The sequence below is a fragment of the Anas platyrhynchos genome, chromosome 1 (genome assembly GCF_047663525.1).
Source record: "Anas platyrhynchos isolate ZD024472 breed Pekin duck chromosome 1, IASCAAS_PekinDuck_T2T, whole genome shotgun sequence".
Taxonomy (NCBI): domain Eukaryota; kingdom Metazoa; phylum Chordata; class Aves; order Anseriformes; family Anatidae; genus Anas; species Anas platyrhynchos.
In genome coordinates this window covers 2,608,059-2,624,148 of record NC_092587.1, presented here as the reverse complement: position 1 = coordinate 2,624,148, position 16,090 = coordinate 2,608,059, and the positions used below count along the sequence as shown (strand labels likewise).

At 38.6% G+C, this 16,090-nt stretch overlaps 1 protein-coding gene across 2 annotated transcripts in view; it reads right to left on the bottom strand.

The window, feature by feature from the left end:
- Positions 1 to 16,090, bottom strand: part of CHCHD3 (coiled-coil-helix-coiled-coil-helix domain containing 3) — a 148,353-nt gene that overhangs the window by 48,990 nt on the left and 83,273 nt on the right. For both annotated transcript variants that reach the window (XM_027461240.3, XM_027461251.3), the window contains exon 5: positions 6,233 to 6,316. In XM_027461240.3, the coding sequence (XP_027317041.1) occupies positions 6,233 to 6,316 (84 nt within the window). The remainder of the gene's footprint in view (positions 1 to 6,232; positions 6,317 to 16,090) is intronic.

The following is a 16,090-nucleotide window of genomic DNA, read 5'->3' as shown; positions in this document are numbered from 1 at the left end:
GGTATGATACTGTACTATGTATCCAATGGAAGCCATAATATATTTTATTGATCTGCCTGAAAAGTGTTTGGAAATAAGTGTTGTTTGACCTTTTACTTTTCCCCTTATCCTTGCTGAAGTCAGTTGAGGAGACTGAACTCAAGTACAGCTGGTAGATCAATGCGATGCTCAGGTGGTTTTGATACACAGACCGAACCATCTACTCAGACAAATACCAATGAAAGCTTTTCCCAATACCTGCAGCTCTAAAAGAGAGCCCCAGCTTGTCAGGTCTGGATAGTTTTTGTTAGGGTAAGTGTCCTTACGGTTCTTTGAGGGGGAAAAAGAAACAAAACTGAGGTTAAAATTCAATTTTGTTAAGCAATACAACATTGGTATGTCCATTTTGATTTTAAAGAGACCTGTTAACTGCCTTGCAACAAGTCTTTTCAGAAAGACAGGAGTTTGGTTAGGTCAAAGCCAACACAGGCATTACTGGAAGCATCAGACTAAATACAGCAGAAGCAAGGAAAAGACCAGGCATTTTCAGCTGTACCACATTTACCAAATTTACAGAATCACAAAATCACCTCTCCAGAGAACCATGAAGCACCTCCACAGGGGCAAACTGTGAAGAAACTCAGCAAGCTGGGGAAGTCCTAAGAGATTCCTTTATGGAACATGCTCTCATAGAAAGTATTGGCATCCTACATCAAAGCTTCTACCAAGAGGTTATTTTACTCATCTGTGGCAAGAAAGATGTCAATTACAATGCAAACATTAACAACAGTGGTTATTTATCTACATTATGTTTAGAACAAAAGTCTGTTGGGTCAGTACTTTGCATTCCAGCGGACAATTTGGAAAAGCCTACTGGTATTCTGCGTGTCCAACAAAGAAAGCAGACGCTGCATTTAATCAACAAATACAACTTAGCAAGTCTGTCGGCAATGTGCTAGAGGTAATTCCATTTCTTCATGGGAACAATTGGCAAAACGTTTGCTGAGCTTTCTCTGTGCCTCCCCTAAGTGCTCAGTACCAGGTATCATCAGCCCAAACCTTTTTCTGCTTCAGATGCAGCCTGAAGTCTTCAAACACTGTACCTACATCACTGCTATTTGATTTTGAAAGACATGAAAGAACGCAGTACAAATGTGCGGAGTGTAAACATGTTTGCTCTGCCGAATACAAACTTCTAAACACAAGAGGTGAGAGCAGAATCAACTTCTGGTTATGAAATTTTTGCCGATGGAGGCATGCAAGATCCGAGAAAATAAACAGACTGATAACTTAAAACAAATAGAAACAAAAATGTTTAAACTGCTAAAATACATTGCAGGAAATTAAAATGTTTGGAGCTATTATACCGCTTTCTAACAGTCCCCCTCTGTTATCTACATCTTGCAAACCACAGTTTACAAAAAAAAAACAGAGTAAACAGATTCTGATTATTTAGTTGTTGAGACTTTGAAAAGGTAAACAAGATTCTGAAGCATCTGAACAAATGTGAAACTCGCATTGTTTGCACCATAGCACTTATGTTCATTATAAACACATACAAAAAGCCAATACTTGGCTGTGAAGCTGAACTGTATGTTATCTCCTTTTCTGAGCACTGGGTCTATCACTGCAAAGCACACTGGTCCATTTTAAGCCTTGAATAGAAAAAAAAGGGAAGAGATCATTAAATTATAATTTTCCCTGCACAATTGGTATAAGCATTTCCTACCAACAGGATTAGCACGAACACAAGATCCCAGAATAAAGCTGCTCAGCAGTGAGGATGGCAGTTTAGTGTCTAGTAAATTTGATTTCACTGAAAATCCTGACACATCATAATAGCAAAATCCTATTTACTGTAGCAAGCAGGATGGATAATACTATTTAACACCTGGTATAGTATGTGCCATCAGCTCACAGCTTCGTGCTCTGTGTGCTCGTCTTACCTTAAGGTTAATGCTCCTTGACAGCCTACATGGTAAGTAGAATCCCCAAATTAAGTGCCGAACCTACGATTTGCAAATCCTTCCTCAAAAGTTAAGTCATGAAAAAAAAAAAAAAAAATGGATGCAGATAAGAGGATCACATTTGCAGAACTTATGTCTGTATTCTCAGGCTCTGATCTGGCAGGGAGCCTTGCGTAGTGCAGGAGGCTCCCTCTGCAACGGCCACCGAAGTCACCAAGGGGATGCACAGAAATTACAGAATCTGCAAGGAGGAACTATTGTGAGCAATGACCTGTTGACTGCTAAAGCTGGGGAGTATCCTACCATAATGGTGAAGCCTCCAAATGCTAACAGAATTATCTTATTTCCTTGCCCTGTATTCACATTCACATGCATACTAACCAATACTCACCCAAAGTGCTTCTAGGAAACTTGCAAGCACAGAAGCTTAGCTTGAGTGAGAAATATCCTTCCTAATATTGGGATACACATCTTGCTCATTCAGATAGATAAACTAAGTAGTTGTGTCATACAGCAGTCTATTAAAATTAATTTCCTTCTGCTCCTATGACTAGAGGCATGATTCTCCTAATGACGCATAATAGCATTATGAAGCAGTGTAACATGAAAATAGTTGGGTTTTGCTGAAGAAAGCTGGAATTAGAGAGTTGCATCGCTCTCGAGAAGCTGCACACAGTGTTGTGAATGCCTGCAAAATGCCAGAGCTATAGGCAGAATGCATTTCCCATGCTTAAAAAAAATACTCTGAAGCAAAAGCAACCGGCTGAAGGAATGACAGGGTGTCAGCTGCTCTGCAGACAAAATTAATGCAACAGTTGACGTGGGCTGGAACCTACATATCACAGTGACACCAGGGATCCAAAGGTACTTATAAAGTCTACAGCCACTGGGGCTTGGAATTCACATGTAAAACAGTGACATAGTGGAAGGATGATGGACGTGGAGAAGCTGAACAGAAAAATGATGAACACAACAGGACAGAAATGTGTGAGAATGTGTGTGCTTGTGTGTGTGTGTGCACGTGCACTTGAGACAATGTTAGAGAAAGGCCACAGCATTGCTGTGCAGCTCGGTACCTTGAAGAATCTGAGGCATTAGTTTTCCTTTTTCTTCCTCTGCTATTTTAAAAGGAAAATTTAATGGCTTAAAATACCACTAAAGCGAGCTTATTATAGTAAATAATTGAAATAATATAAAATACACACGCGAAACAGTTTGAACACTGCTATCTGACCCGCTGTTTATTTGCTTTAGTCAAGAAGCACCATTAGCCTAAAAGCAGACAACAAAGACCACAGACAAATTTTTCTCAAAGCTTAACGTGTGAACTCTTAAATAACAGCTTTACACCCTAGTCAGATATACAGTATGAGAAGGTTATTCCTTAACTCCTTTGTGAAACTATCTCATTTTGTTTTGCTGCCGTGGAGCACCTAATAACTCACAGCTTATGTGCCATCTTTGACCTAGAAACACCAGCAGCTGTTAGGGGAATCGCTGGGTTTTGGGAAACTATCAAAAGGTTTTTAGCACATAAACCAAATTTATGAACAGATACTGCCCTGGAGAATAGAATTGTTTATGCTTTAGTATCACAGCTGTCACTTGTGCACAGTTATTTTGTCCTGTATTAATCCCCTGAAAAGGTTGAGCATCTTCACTCAGTCACTGAAATATTTTATAATTGACAGACTTCATCTGGCGCTGAATATGTATAATAATTTTCTCCATAAGGAGCACACTGTGATGACACTAATCTGTTCTGTTGTCGTCTTCCTTTATTATCAATGTCTGCATTGTTTTTTCAGCCGCATTGAAGAACACAAATATGAAGCTTCTAATTGAAAAAAGCTAGGTAATCAAAAAGCCAATTAATCATACAGATGAGCTCTGACATTCAGTGATGCAACAGACAGAAATACCACATACGCGTAACTGAAGTATTTTTAAAGTGTGCTTATTTGATGTAAGAATGATCTGAGAATGTAATTAGCATTCTTTGTCACAGGTGACAGACCAATATTGCACATTTCCTCGTACTGACATTACTCCTCTGAGCTCCACTTGCTGCGCTCCCTCCTTACCTTCCGTTTGCATCTCCTCTCTGTTGAACCACATACTCTGACTTCACTTACCTTTCACTGAAATAAGACGAGTTTAGGAACAAATATCCACCTGTTATTGTGCTCTGTGATTTCCAAAATGTTAGGCCTTCCTTTTTTCTTAAAGCTCTATTTCCATCCCAATGCTCAAAAAATCACCAATACTGAAATTTCCAAACTGCCTAAATAACAGCTGCAGGCACCAGCCTCAGTGAAGCCAGGATTGCAAACTACACGACCTCTCTCCTTTTGTAGGTTTTCATTCTGTAATCTCTGCATCTCTGAAAAAGTTCAAAGCCAGATGTGGAGCACAGAGTTCAGCTCCTGTCAGAGCTTGAAGAACTCTTTCTTGTGTAGAAGAGATATGCACGTGTACTTTGAAAACAAACCTGATGACAACTTAGCAAAGCCAAGGTTCCTTGCCTGACAAATAAAGTGTCAGAAAGAAAAGACTACCCTTAATTACCACAGGAACTCAACTCTAAAGACAAGAGTAAACGCCATCCACACATCAAGAGAGTCAATTCAGAACTGCCCGCTGTAGTCCTGGAGACTTCAAGTCCAAGAAGAGAAAGCAAGAGATGGCAAAGATCACCTATTTCACATCCCCTGGGGGTCAACATTTCAGCAGTACTCAGCCACGGGTACCTACAGTTCATCACCTCATTTGTATGCAGCAATGATATATTCACATGCACGTTAAAATAAAATTCCACGCTGGATGTGGTCACTCAACAGTAGTATGTGAAAGCACTGTACCAGCAACCTATTATAATATTAAAAACAGCTAAGAATAAAAGCCCTATTTGCTGCATATCACATTGAAAATGTAAAACAAAAGCTTTCCAGCCAAGAATCAGAGTTTATTACGTGTCCTTTGCCATCAGTTAATCCAGCACTACATTAACAATAAAATGGAAGAGCAATGTATAGGTACAACCATGTCATGAAGACCCAGCTTGGGTGAGTTACTGCAGAAGCTTTTGCCTCTAAAACGAGCCCTTCACTAAAGAAAGAATAAGGAAGGTATTTTGTGGGTTTTTTTGTCTGAAGGATCCTCATTTTAACTGTACAAATAACATACAGTTTTAGAATCATTAAAATAATTTAACCTCCTCCTTTCAAACTATTTTTCATTGCCAAGAACATGACCTCATTAATGTGATATTCAAAAAGGTTGATCAAAATAATGAGATGGTATCTGGTATGCCCTCCATTTAAAATATTAATTAAGATCAATTATACACACTGATAATTCATGCAACATGCTCTTCTTTCTAATCCAGGAAAATAAGGGGTTTTCTTCTCGCTATCCTGTTAAGCTGCATAAATGAATATATATCACATTAATACTGTTTTCAAAACTAACACAAAAAAAAATGAACAATAAATAAGCTCAGGCAGAAGTAAAGAGAAGGAGGCAAATGTATTCAGGCTGAAGGTTACAACAAACCTGGGATCTAGAGCATGATGGCAGTAACAATTAGTTTGAAAATAACATCCTATAAAATAGCACCCTATAAAGAATGCGAATGTTAACAGCAGTATGTTAGAGCACTTCTTATCAAATTCATTGTAAGCACTTCGCACAGCTTACCAAAATGTTTTATATAGTTTAGCCTACTGCTATAGTCAAGCCTACTGCCAACAAAAGAAGATGCAGAAGTGCTTTTTAAACATGTCGTAAACAACTTGAAGTTAATTTTAAACTTCTCACGTGCAGGTAGGTTTGGAGGAACCACTAACTCTGCCCAACAAAAGCAGCTGTGGGCCACAACAAAAGCAGAAATTCAGTTTGTATCTTCACAGTTCACAGGCAATTTTAAGATTGCCTGGTGATACTCATTCCCTTGCACTGGTTCTTCATCTGTACTGTTGTAAAAGTAATCTGGTTAGGTTTATTTCCCTGTATATAACTATTGTGACAGATGAAATCTCGTTGCAAAAGTGGGAACTTGGTAAAGAAAACAACATTCTCAACATTAAAGCCTCCATCTTGGCAATATTAAGCCAGAAATAGCAGCAGTTAATACCCAAAACAAAACAAATGAACAAAAAAACAACCTCTGGCCATTTTATCTTTATCTCCTTAGAAAAGTCATCTTGTTTAACAATAAACATAACCAGAAAGTCAGTAGCAGAAATGAACGGAAACCTCTTCATTAAAAGGGAAGGAAGGCTTACCCTTTCTTCCAGTCGAGCCAGCTGCTCTTTGTAGTAGGCATCATGCTTCTTCAGTTCTCTGTCTTTCTCTTCCAGCTGCTTGGCCTAAAAAAAGAAATAGAGAGATAAAACTGGATCAAGAAAGAGCATCACTCACAAAGCAAAACATCTACTATAAATTGTACCAGTAAGGAATATACAGTGATTGAAAACTGCAGTCTATTAGTTTTTGCCAAACACTACATTAATAAGATGATGATTGCTGCATTGAAAATGTAAAGAGATTGTCTATTGTACTGTTTTTTCCTTCCCTCCTCAACAGCTGTGCCATGGTTTGTTCAAATGTACTTGGACACGTCACAAAGACAGAACCAAGCGTACCATGCTGGGATGAAATTTTTATTAACTTTGCAGATCGCTTCTAAACTTCGGGAAATGTACTCAAGCTACCACACAGAATACATGAAGAGTTTGATTATTTAACTTTGTAAATTAATTGCTAGGTGGACATTCAGACAGAAGAATAGCCAAACTTGCATCTGTACATTTGTAGGCTGTGGTAGAAAGATAAATACATACATATATATACACACTTTTTTTTTTTTTTTAACATTTTTTTTTTTTTTTTTTTTTTTTTAAGTATTCAGGGATACATTTAGCATGTGCTTAAGTCTGAACATGAACATTTGAAAGAACCAAATACTTACATATTTTCAAAAGCAAATCTACAAAGTCCATCTAAAACTGCTGTCCTCTTTACTTAACAATTACTCTTCTGGAAACTCCTACATTGGCTGAAATATCCCAGTAGAGTAAGCTGAAACTCTATACTTTGTGGTTATTCATGTGCCCAGTAACTTAAAATAATAGAGAAGCACTGTGAATATCTGTCTTTTCATTACCATTATCACCCTGTCTCGAGTATTCATGTAAAACACCTTGTTTTCAGCACTGCTGAGGAAGTCAACTTTTTTTTTTTTTTTTTTGCTTTTATCTGTAATCTGTTCAAATATGTAGTACTATAGGGACCCATCATGAATTACAGAATACATTAAGACTCCACACATACACACCAAATACATATACACCTCAAGTATGAATGTAAACACGTTCCAGGTAAATAATGTTTAATAATAAAGCATGTTCACTGAATAAAAATTAACTATCAGTGGTCATTACCACAACTGCCTACTCAAAATTAGTCATTTATCTCCAACATATTTTCACCCAGGTACTGATACTACAGAATTAACTGCAAATAGCTCCCTTTTTTAGCAGCATCATGAAAAATGGGAAGTGTAAACTCTCACTACTAATGATGGCACTTCCAGTCATGCTCAAAGAAGCATGTCAGAAAACTTACTTATGCCACACATTGTGCTATGCTTGCTGTATAGATACAGGGCTTCTCTTTGTCAAGATTTGTTTCTGCAGACAGACAAAGGATAAAATAAAAACTTTGGGGTTTGGGTTAGTCCTAACTTAGAAACTTACCTTTTTTTCTATCTCCTGAAGCATGCAAAAAAAATCAAAATGTTCAAGTTAAATTTATTATATAACGGTGAAGAGAAGGAATGCAGAAAAATACACGCCTGTCAGGCGTATCTGCAACGTAGAACAAGGCTAAAAACTACATGTAAGATGTCTTTTATATGCAACTTCACAAAAAACCATCCCTGCTCATTGGAAAAGCACACAGCCAAGTTATAATGCTACTTGGATGAGTCAAACCTTGCTCTTTCTCCACCATCCTTTCTTCGTGGAGCACATGCTGCAGCCCTGACCACCATCATTTAAATCCTTTATTCACTACAGAAAACTGATTACAGGTTTTTCCAAAGCTGATTACACTAAATATTCTACAATCTAACTACCACGCTTCATATTGATCACGGTTCTGCTTTTCCCAGATAATCCCTGTATCGCCTCTCAAACCTGCATCTTGCCCTGGTTCAGACAAGGAAACAACTGAAAATTCACTGCAGGTTGTGCATCCCCAAACCACCCCCTTCCAGATATTTAATCCTCTGCTTCGATGCATCATCATGGTTACCCACACGCAATCGTTTTATGCATAACCACCTCATGATCCCTCAAATATCTGCAAACTCAAGAGCATGCCTTTTGTTCAAGCCCAGTTAAATAGGCCAGCGACAAAGAAATTGTAAAATTAATGTTCCGTTCCTCTCCCAAGAACTTAGTAAAGTTTTATGTATTAGAATTCAGAAGTGTTTCACACGATTCTATTGATGACCTGAAGCCAAGCAATAAAATCGACTTTGGAAAACCAGTAAGATATAATAGAAAAAGTGCAAGAGTGTCATAATTTAATTCACGTGCCACATTTCTGACAATTCACAACAGCAGAAATGTTCAGGGTTTAAAAGCACAACAGGTCAAGGGTACATTGTAACGACCAAGGAAATGAAAAGGCCCTGTATTAGAAACCTGTCCTCTCCTCCCGGTCCAGCTGATCAATCAGAATCAATTCTCTCATCTCCCAGAAAGAAAACAATAGCAGGAGATTAACGGATCCTTCCTCTTGCAGATAAAGATGAGGAGTGAAAGAATGAGAGGCAATCTTCACAACTGCTGCAGAACATTTTATGAAGCAGACAAATCCCACTAGGTTCAATCACAAAATCCAAACATCTTGAACAGCAATGATAAAAACATTGATTATGTTTAACACGCTGCCATCAGAGCAGAGCTAAAGACTGCACCATGCTACAGCTGCATTTCTAATTTATAGAAGCACTTTCAGCTCTTCTGCATAGTTTTTGCACCTTTCATAAAAGCAAAATTATGTTTTATCCACGTTACGTGGCTGCTATTTTCAACTCAATTCCCAATATTCTTTCTAAATGTTAGTCCTTGCAGTGCTGAGGGATTTAAGACCCACTCATCGTAGAAGTTTAAATCAGACTGGCTCCATCCACGTTAACCAGGGTTTAACGTTCAAAACTGTCACAGCTCCTATTGCTTTTCATATCTGAAAAATGACCAAGTCAAACGCACATCTAGTCTATTAAAACAAACAAAAAAAAAAACACGTCAACATGCAATTTTTTTAATTTTACTTTTTATTAAAACTCTTTGCAGACAAGTCAGAGCTACCTTAGATCTTACCTCTGAAAGTGTTTGAAAACTATCAAGAAATTTCAATTGGACAAAGAAAAACTCTCAGCGACTGATGTCTAGGAAAATCACATTCCTAGAAAAACACCCCCAAAAGCCTTAATAGGACATCACAAGTTGCCCAAAGTGTTTATAAAACAGAAATATAGAGCATGGAAGCTGAGAAAGATGAAGAAAAAGAACTAACGAAAAGTTTCCAGATCACAGTATATCGGTCAGGACCTCTCTGTAACTGAGGAACTCAAACAGAACACATTCATATAAAATTTACTTTAAAAACTCCGGAATGCTGATTTTGACTAAATTACCATGAGATACGCTTGTAAAGTATGCTTCAGGTCTCACACCACAGACAAGCATGCTTAAACTGGATCATTTAAGAAACTCCATCTCCAAGTCATACCCTCACATTATCCTATTACATGGGTCAGCAGAAATGAAGGAACGTAGAGAACGATGAAAAATGGATTAAACAGAATTAAAGCATCATGAAACATTCCTTATTTAAACAAAGTTTGAGTACATAGGTAAAAAGTAAAATTCTCTTTGAAAATACTGCTTTTCAGGTCCACATCTACTGATCTGTAATTTTATCTTGTACAGATACAATTAATTCTGAGACAGGTTTAAATCAGCAAAACTTTCTGGAAGACCTCCATGTGCCTCTGAGACAGAAGTCCTTCCACCTGCATCGATCCTACTGATCAAAAGCCATTCATAATAGAGAACTGGATTTTTTTTAATTATTTTTTAATTGTATCTGACCACTAAGTTTATATATGTGGAAGACAGAATGAGCAGGGGAACGAAAATAATGTTTGTTCCCAAGACTTGTATCTGAATGCGAGTTTTTGCCCTGGCAAGTTCATTATTTTTCTTTTTTCCCCCAGGATAATCAGTGATCAAAACAGCTGAATTTTACTACACAAAAGGACACAGGGCCAAGCAGAAGAATATATTCACAGTGCTTTTTTTGCCCTGAACCTATCAGAGCTTTTATATCACTCATAAAGTAGAAATACTAGATTGTAGGGACACAAAAAATACATTAAACCAAAGGTTTAGTTCTCTGTATTGTGAAAGGAACTGGAAAATTTGGTAGACCAGTAAGAAACTCAGTATAGAAGTGTCTTCCTTATAGCTAACACCCCTAGCATTTGTACAATAATGCAGACAGAGCAAAAAAAAAAAAAAACATAAATATTTATTTACACACACATTTATACTGGAAACAATATAAATATGCCAACGGAAGAGAATTCACTGCAGAAATAAAAACTTGTAAGGTAATGTTGTATTTATGGGGCTGCAGCAACATGATCCCAGTGAATATCAATTAGCCGTAACAAAATAATTAACAGTAGCCATGTATTCAATTAGCTGAATGCTGCACTTTAGTTGTAAATGAGATATTGTAACAGGTTCGTTGCTTCTTCGCAAAGTAGCTTTAATAAACAAAGCATTTACTTGGGTGTTATTTAGAAAAGAAATCTAGAAGGTCACCTTTGAGAAGCAGCCCGCCTTCCCAAGATAATCCAAAATTAAAACCAAAACAAAAAACAAAAAAAACCAGATCGCTAATATTAATTCTTTACTTTCATTTTAGAATTACTAGAAACTCGGACTAAGACTTAAAGCTGGATTTTCATTTTCAGAAGTAGCACCTGGATCTGGCACAGCACCAGGATGAGTCTCCCTCATCAGAGAAATGGATGCCTACAGAAAACTCCTCACGTTGCCTCGTACACAGCCGCAGGGAAATTCAGTGTACGCTCATCAGAGCGTTCACGTGACAAAGCCAAACCCTTCTCATGCTGGATATAAATACACAAAGTACAAAGATGGAGTCAGGCTCTGTTCAGTGGTGTCCAGGGCCAGGCTAAGAGGCACTGGGCACAACCTGGAGCACAGGAGGTTCCCCCTGAACATTGAGAAGCACTTCCGCGCTGGACCACTGGAACACTTGGCTAGATGTACAGACTGGGGGACAGGAGGCTGGAGAGAAGCCCTATGGAAAGGGATTTGGGGTTTCCAGGGGGGACACCTCACCCTGGGGTGCCTCAGGCACAGCATGGCCAGCTGGGCAAGGGGAGGGATTGTCCCGCTCTGTTCCAGGCTGGGGTAGCCTCACCTCAAGCACTATGTGTGAATTTGGGTGCCACAATATAAGAAGGACATAAAACTATTAGAGTGTCCAAAGAAGGGCTACAAAGATGGGGAATGGCCTAGAAGGCAAGGCATGTGAGGAGCGGCTGAGGAACCTTGGTTTGTTCAGCCCCGAGCAGAGCAAGCCGAGGGGAGGCCTCATGGCGGCCTGCAGCTCCCTCACGAGGGGAGCGGAGGGGCAGGCGCTGAGCTCTGCTCTCTGGGGACAGCGACAGGACCCGAGGGAACGGCATGGAGCTGGGACAGGGGAGGGTCAGGCTGGGGGTTAGGGAAAGGTTCTGCACCCAGAGGTGGTCGGGCACTGGGACAGACCCCCCGGGGATGTGGTCACAGCACTGAGCCTGAGTTCAAGAAACATTTGGACACCGCTCTCAGACAGAGGGTTTGGTTTTTGGGTGGTCCTGTGTAGAGACAGGAGTTGGACTCTCGTGGGTCCCTTCCCACTCAGGATAATCTAACAGGTTGCCCAGAGAGGTTGTGGTGTCTCCCCCTCAGAGATCTCCAAAAGCCACCTGGACGTGGTCCTGGGCACCCTGTTCGAGCAGGGGGGTTGGACCAGGTGATCTCCAAAAGCCCCTTCCAACCTCACCCACTGTGATTCTGTGGGTACAAAACATACACATTTGTTCTGTCCTTCATAGCACAAATAGGCAGCCGGTTGAAAACAAATGATTAACAGTTATTTTAAGAAAAGAATAAAGGAACCCATGTAGCTGCATGCAGCAAGGTTGGAGCTGTGTATAGCTTATTATTGCTTTTCTTTAAGAACCTTCAGCAGACAAAGCAATACCAGGTAGTTTGGGGGGGAAAGTTTATAGGCTGATCTCAAAATTAGCTCTTGAAGCACTCAGCAGTCCCAGGAAAAACAGCTGCCCCTCAGTGAGGGCTCCAAGCTCCAAATTCATTAACATCCATCGAGTTTACAGAAGAACACCCCTGAGATCGCTTCAGTTTGCATTTTCCAGTTAGAGAAGAATAATCTGCTTCAAAATAAGAGTTCAACACTAAATTTATAAGGCATCATCTGCAATCTGAAAGGGATGGAGTGATCTGCCTAGGTCTTGCCAAGCTGCTTCATGGTGATTTCCTCACCGCCACAATAAAAATGACAGAGGAAGGGGTAAGTGGATGACCAAGGGACCAGGTTTCCTACGTGACTTTCAAGGCTGCAAGTGGCTTTGGGTCCAAGGGCTGAAAGAGCACTCTGACTGTCAGAGCGAGTTTACAAGACTATGGGGATTTGCCCGATGAAATGCTAACTAAAAAAACGAGGGCTTTTTTTGCCACTGAATAATGGGAAAGGTCACAGAAAATATCTATAGACCTTCAGGCAGGTCTGTGTAGTTTGAAGAAAAGGTTAATGGATTAACAGACAAAGAAAGCAGCGGTAGATGTCTGGCCTTCAGCAGCTCCAGAAGAGGAAGATCTGGCAGAAGAACTGCTGACAGGGCAGGGAGGGTATGATGCACCAGAACTGCAGGAAAACAGATCTCAAATGCCATTCCAAAAATCATCTTTCACATTTATGTAGTGAAAGAATTTGTTTTACAGTTAAAGTTTGTTGGATGAGTGTACCTGTGCATTAAAACAGGGTGTGAATTCATGAGCTCGTTGACACTAGTGTCACTTGTGCAGACTGTGACTGTCGTGTTGTAAAACAGCTATTCTGCTGGTGAAACAAGTATTCTGCTTCTGATGTCCACCAGGCTGTTCTGCAAAGAAACACTTTTGCAGTGGACTACATTCATCTATCATGAATAATCCCATGCATTCATATTTGCGCACTGATTAACATGAAAAGGATTAGTTACTTGTATTCATTAGTATGGTCAGCAAAACTACCATCTTCATTGACCACATAGAGCATCCTTAGAATTTGTTTTCTATTTCAACCTACATATATATTTATAATACAAATAATAATTTATAATATAAATAGTAATATACACACACACAGACAAGTATGCATACACACCATCCTGAATGGGCACTAGAAGTAAATTATCAATATTATTAGGAGTATATGCCTCTTCCTTATCCCCCCAAAAGAACTTATTTTGAAGATATTGCTATTCATAAAAATCATTCCTAACCACAAAAAAAAAAAAGATCCAAACATCACTTACAAAAAAACCTATGCTAATTTCCACTTGTAAAGGTGGAAAATAGCTATGAATTAGAAAGAGCAGCAACAATAATGCATCATAAAACATATTCTTTGACAACTGTAATTAAAACAAGCTTTTGTAATTACCAGTAAGTGTGCTACAGTACAGTTTCTAAAAATAATGAAGTCCTAAAAGAATGAGTAGTAGAAAAGATCACTCTGAGAGGAGGCTAATGGAGAAAATTAAAAAATTGAATTTATGAACAAGTTAGGATCTAGTCTACACAGGACACATGACATTAAGCTTCATTTACTAAATCTTGTTATAAACCAATGGAGTTAAAAAAAAAAAAGCAACAAAACAGGATGATTTAGGAAGAATAGACACATACAGCCTAGGTACTCAGGGGGATCAGAGGAGAGCCCCCGTTGGAAGGCCACATACTACATGCTCCTGACCAGCAATGGATCCTCTAAGAGACCAGACTGAGCTCCTCGGGGCTGCACCCAGTTGGGTTTTGAGAACTCCAAAGTGTGGAGACTTCACAGCCCGATCTTCATCGTGCCTTCATCCACAAGGTCTCTGTACAGACCTGTTCACAGAGGAGATGAAGCAACAGCATAGATGGGGTTTGAGTCAGCAATCACTTGAGAGACTTCAGGTTTCTTCCTGCCTCAATTATGTTATGATTCTGTCCCCAAAACGAGAGGCAGAATGGTCATACAATTGTACCACACTACCATGAAATGAACAACACGAGGACTAAAGAAAACCTGCACTCATCACCAGACTCTTTCTCACTGGATAAACCATCTGGCTTGTTCAGCGTGAAATCAACATGGTTTGAAGATTTTACTTCCTCGAAAATGAAAATTAAAATACATTAACGACTATTACATTCATTAGCAATATGCAGAAAAGCCTCATGTTTCCATCCAATCATAGTTCAAAGAAACAACAGACACCAAGCAAATCTGTATTGCATATATGCATGCCAGCGGGAATAAAAGAAAAGCAAGACTTATTTCCAAAACTGTATACATTCTTTTCATTTAACTAATACAGTCCAAAAAGATCAAATATATCAAAGACTATCTGTACTGCTGCCAGGTATTTGTAGTAATTCAAATAATGTCTATAACCTTTTCTGACAGCTTCTGATGTTTCAGTCATATGTCAAACATTTACAGTTTCCACTAATCTTAAAGAAGCAGTCATCGACTGTTCCATATGTGCCAAACTGGATTTCTCTACATAAAAATGGAGCAAGAGAACTGTTATTCTGTAAAATTCAGAAAGAAAAACTGTCAGTAAACTGATTTAGGACTACGTTCTACTTCCAGCTGTGCTATCATATCACTATTCTAGTCGTTCCCAACTTTTGTGTTTTTCACTTAATTTTTTTTTATTTTTACTTTTACTGTGTTCTAAATTGATCTGACAATAATTTACAGAAGCACTTTGAAATTCCTCGATGAAATGAACAGCAGAAAGACAAAGAACAGGTAAAAAGAAGCACTGAAAATTGGATGTACTGTAAAACAATACAGCACGTAAGACAAAGGAAGGCACAAGGAACCACAACCCTTTCAGAAGACATTCTCACACTTGACCATAGTCCAAAACCAAGTTAATAACAAACCTGCATCTCAGTCACCTGATAGCTAACTATTTAGTCTAGAGGTAATTTTGACATCTTTTAAGCTGTCCATCTAGGAAGTTTTATTCTTGCTTCAGCATCTTTTGCCAGCACTTTCATATTATGTTATTATATTTTTTGAAGCTTTATAAACTGAAGATTCAGTAGAGTGAAGGCAAACAGTGAAATAATTCTCATAGGCACTGCACTAATATAAGCAACGAAAACTCAACATCTCATTGAAGCCCACTTCAAAGTCAATCTCATCTGAAATCCCACAAAAAATTTACTCTCTATCCTCTATATATGAAGTCCAGAAGCATCAGGGAACACACGTTCCCTGGCATTATTTTCCATCTGCAAATATCCTACTTCTTGCATCAAATAATCGAAACTATATCTAAATTGATGTAATTTCCTTCAAACAGAGGATGCATCATTGGAACTGGCTGCTTGGTCTGTTATTCTGTTAACCAGTTTCCTTTAAAAGCAAACAGTGATGATGCCCACAAAGGTAAACACATTTTTGAATACAAAATAAGAGTACAATTATTTCTTCGCAGCTATTCAAGTTATTGATTTCTGCTTAAGACACAAAAGCACTTGTAGCTTGTAACTACTTCAGGTGTTTCTCAATTTGAAAAATACAATATAAGCAGTACCTTCATTTTTTGATATTCAAGTAGCTACCATTTAAAATATGCTTATGACAATGGATTATCTGTATCTTCTGGAAATTAGATCTTGTTATACTGAACTTTTCTCTTTAGTAATAAACAAACCATCAAAATGCATTGTCTCTCTTTCAAATAATTCAGCCATACTGTC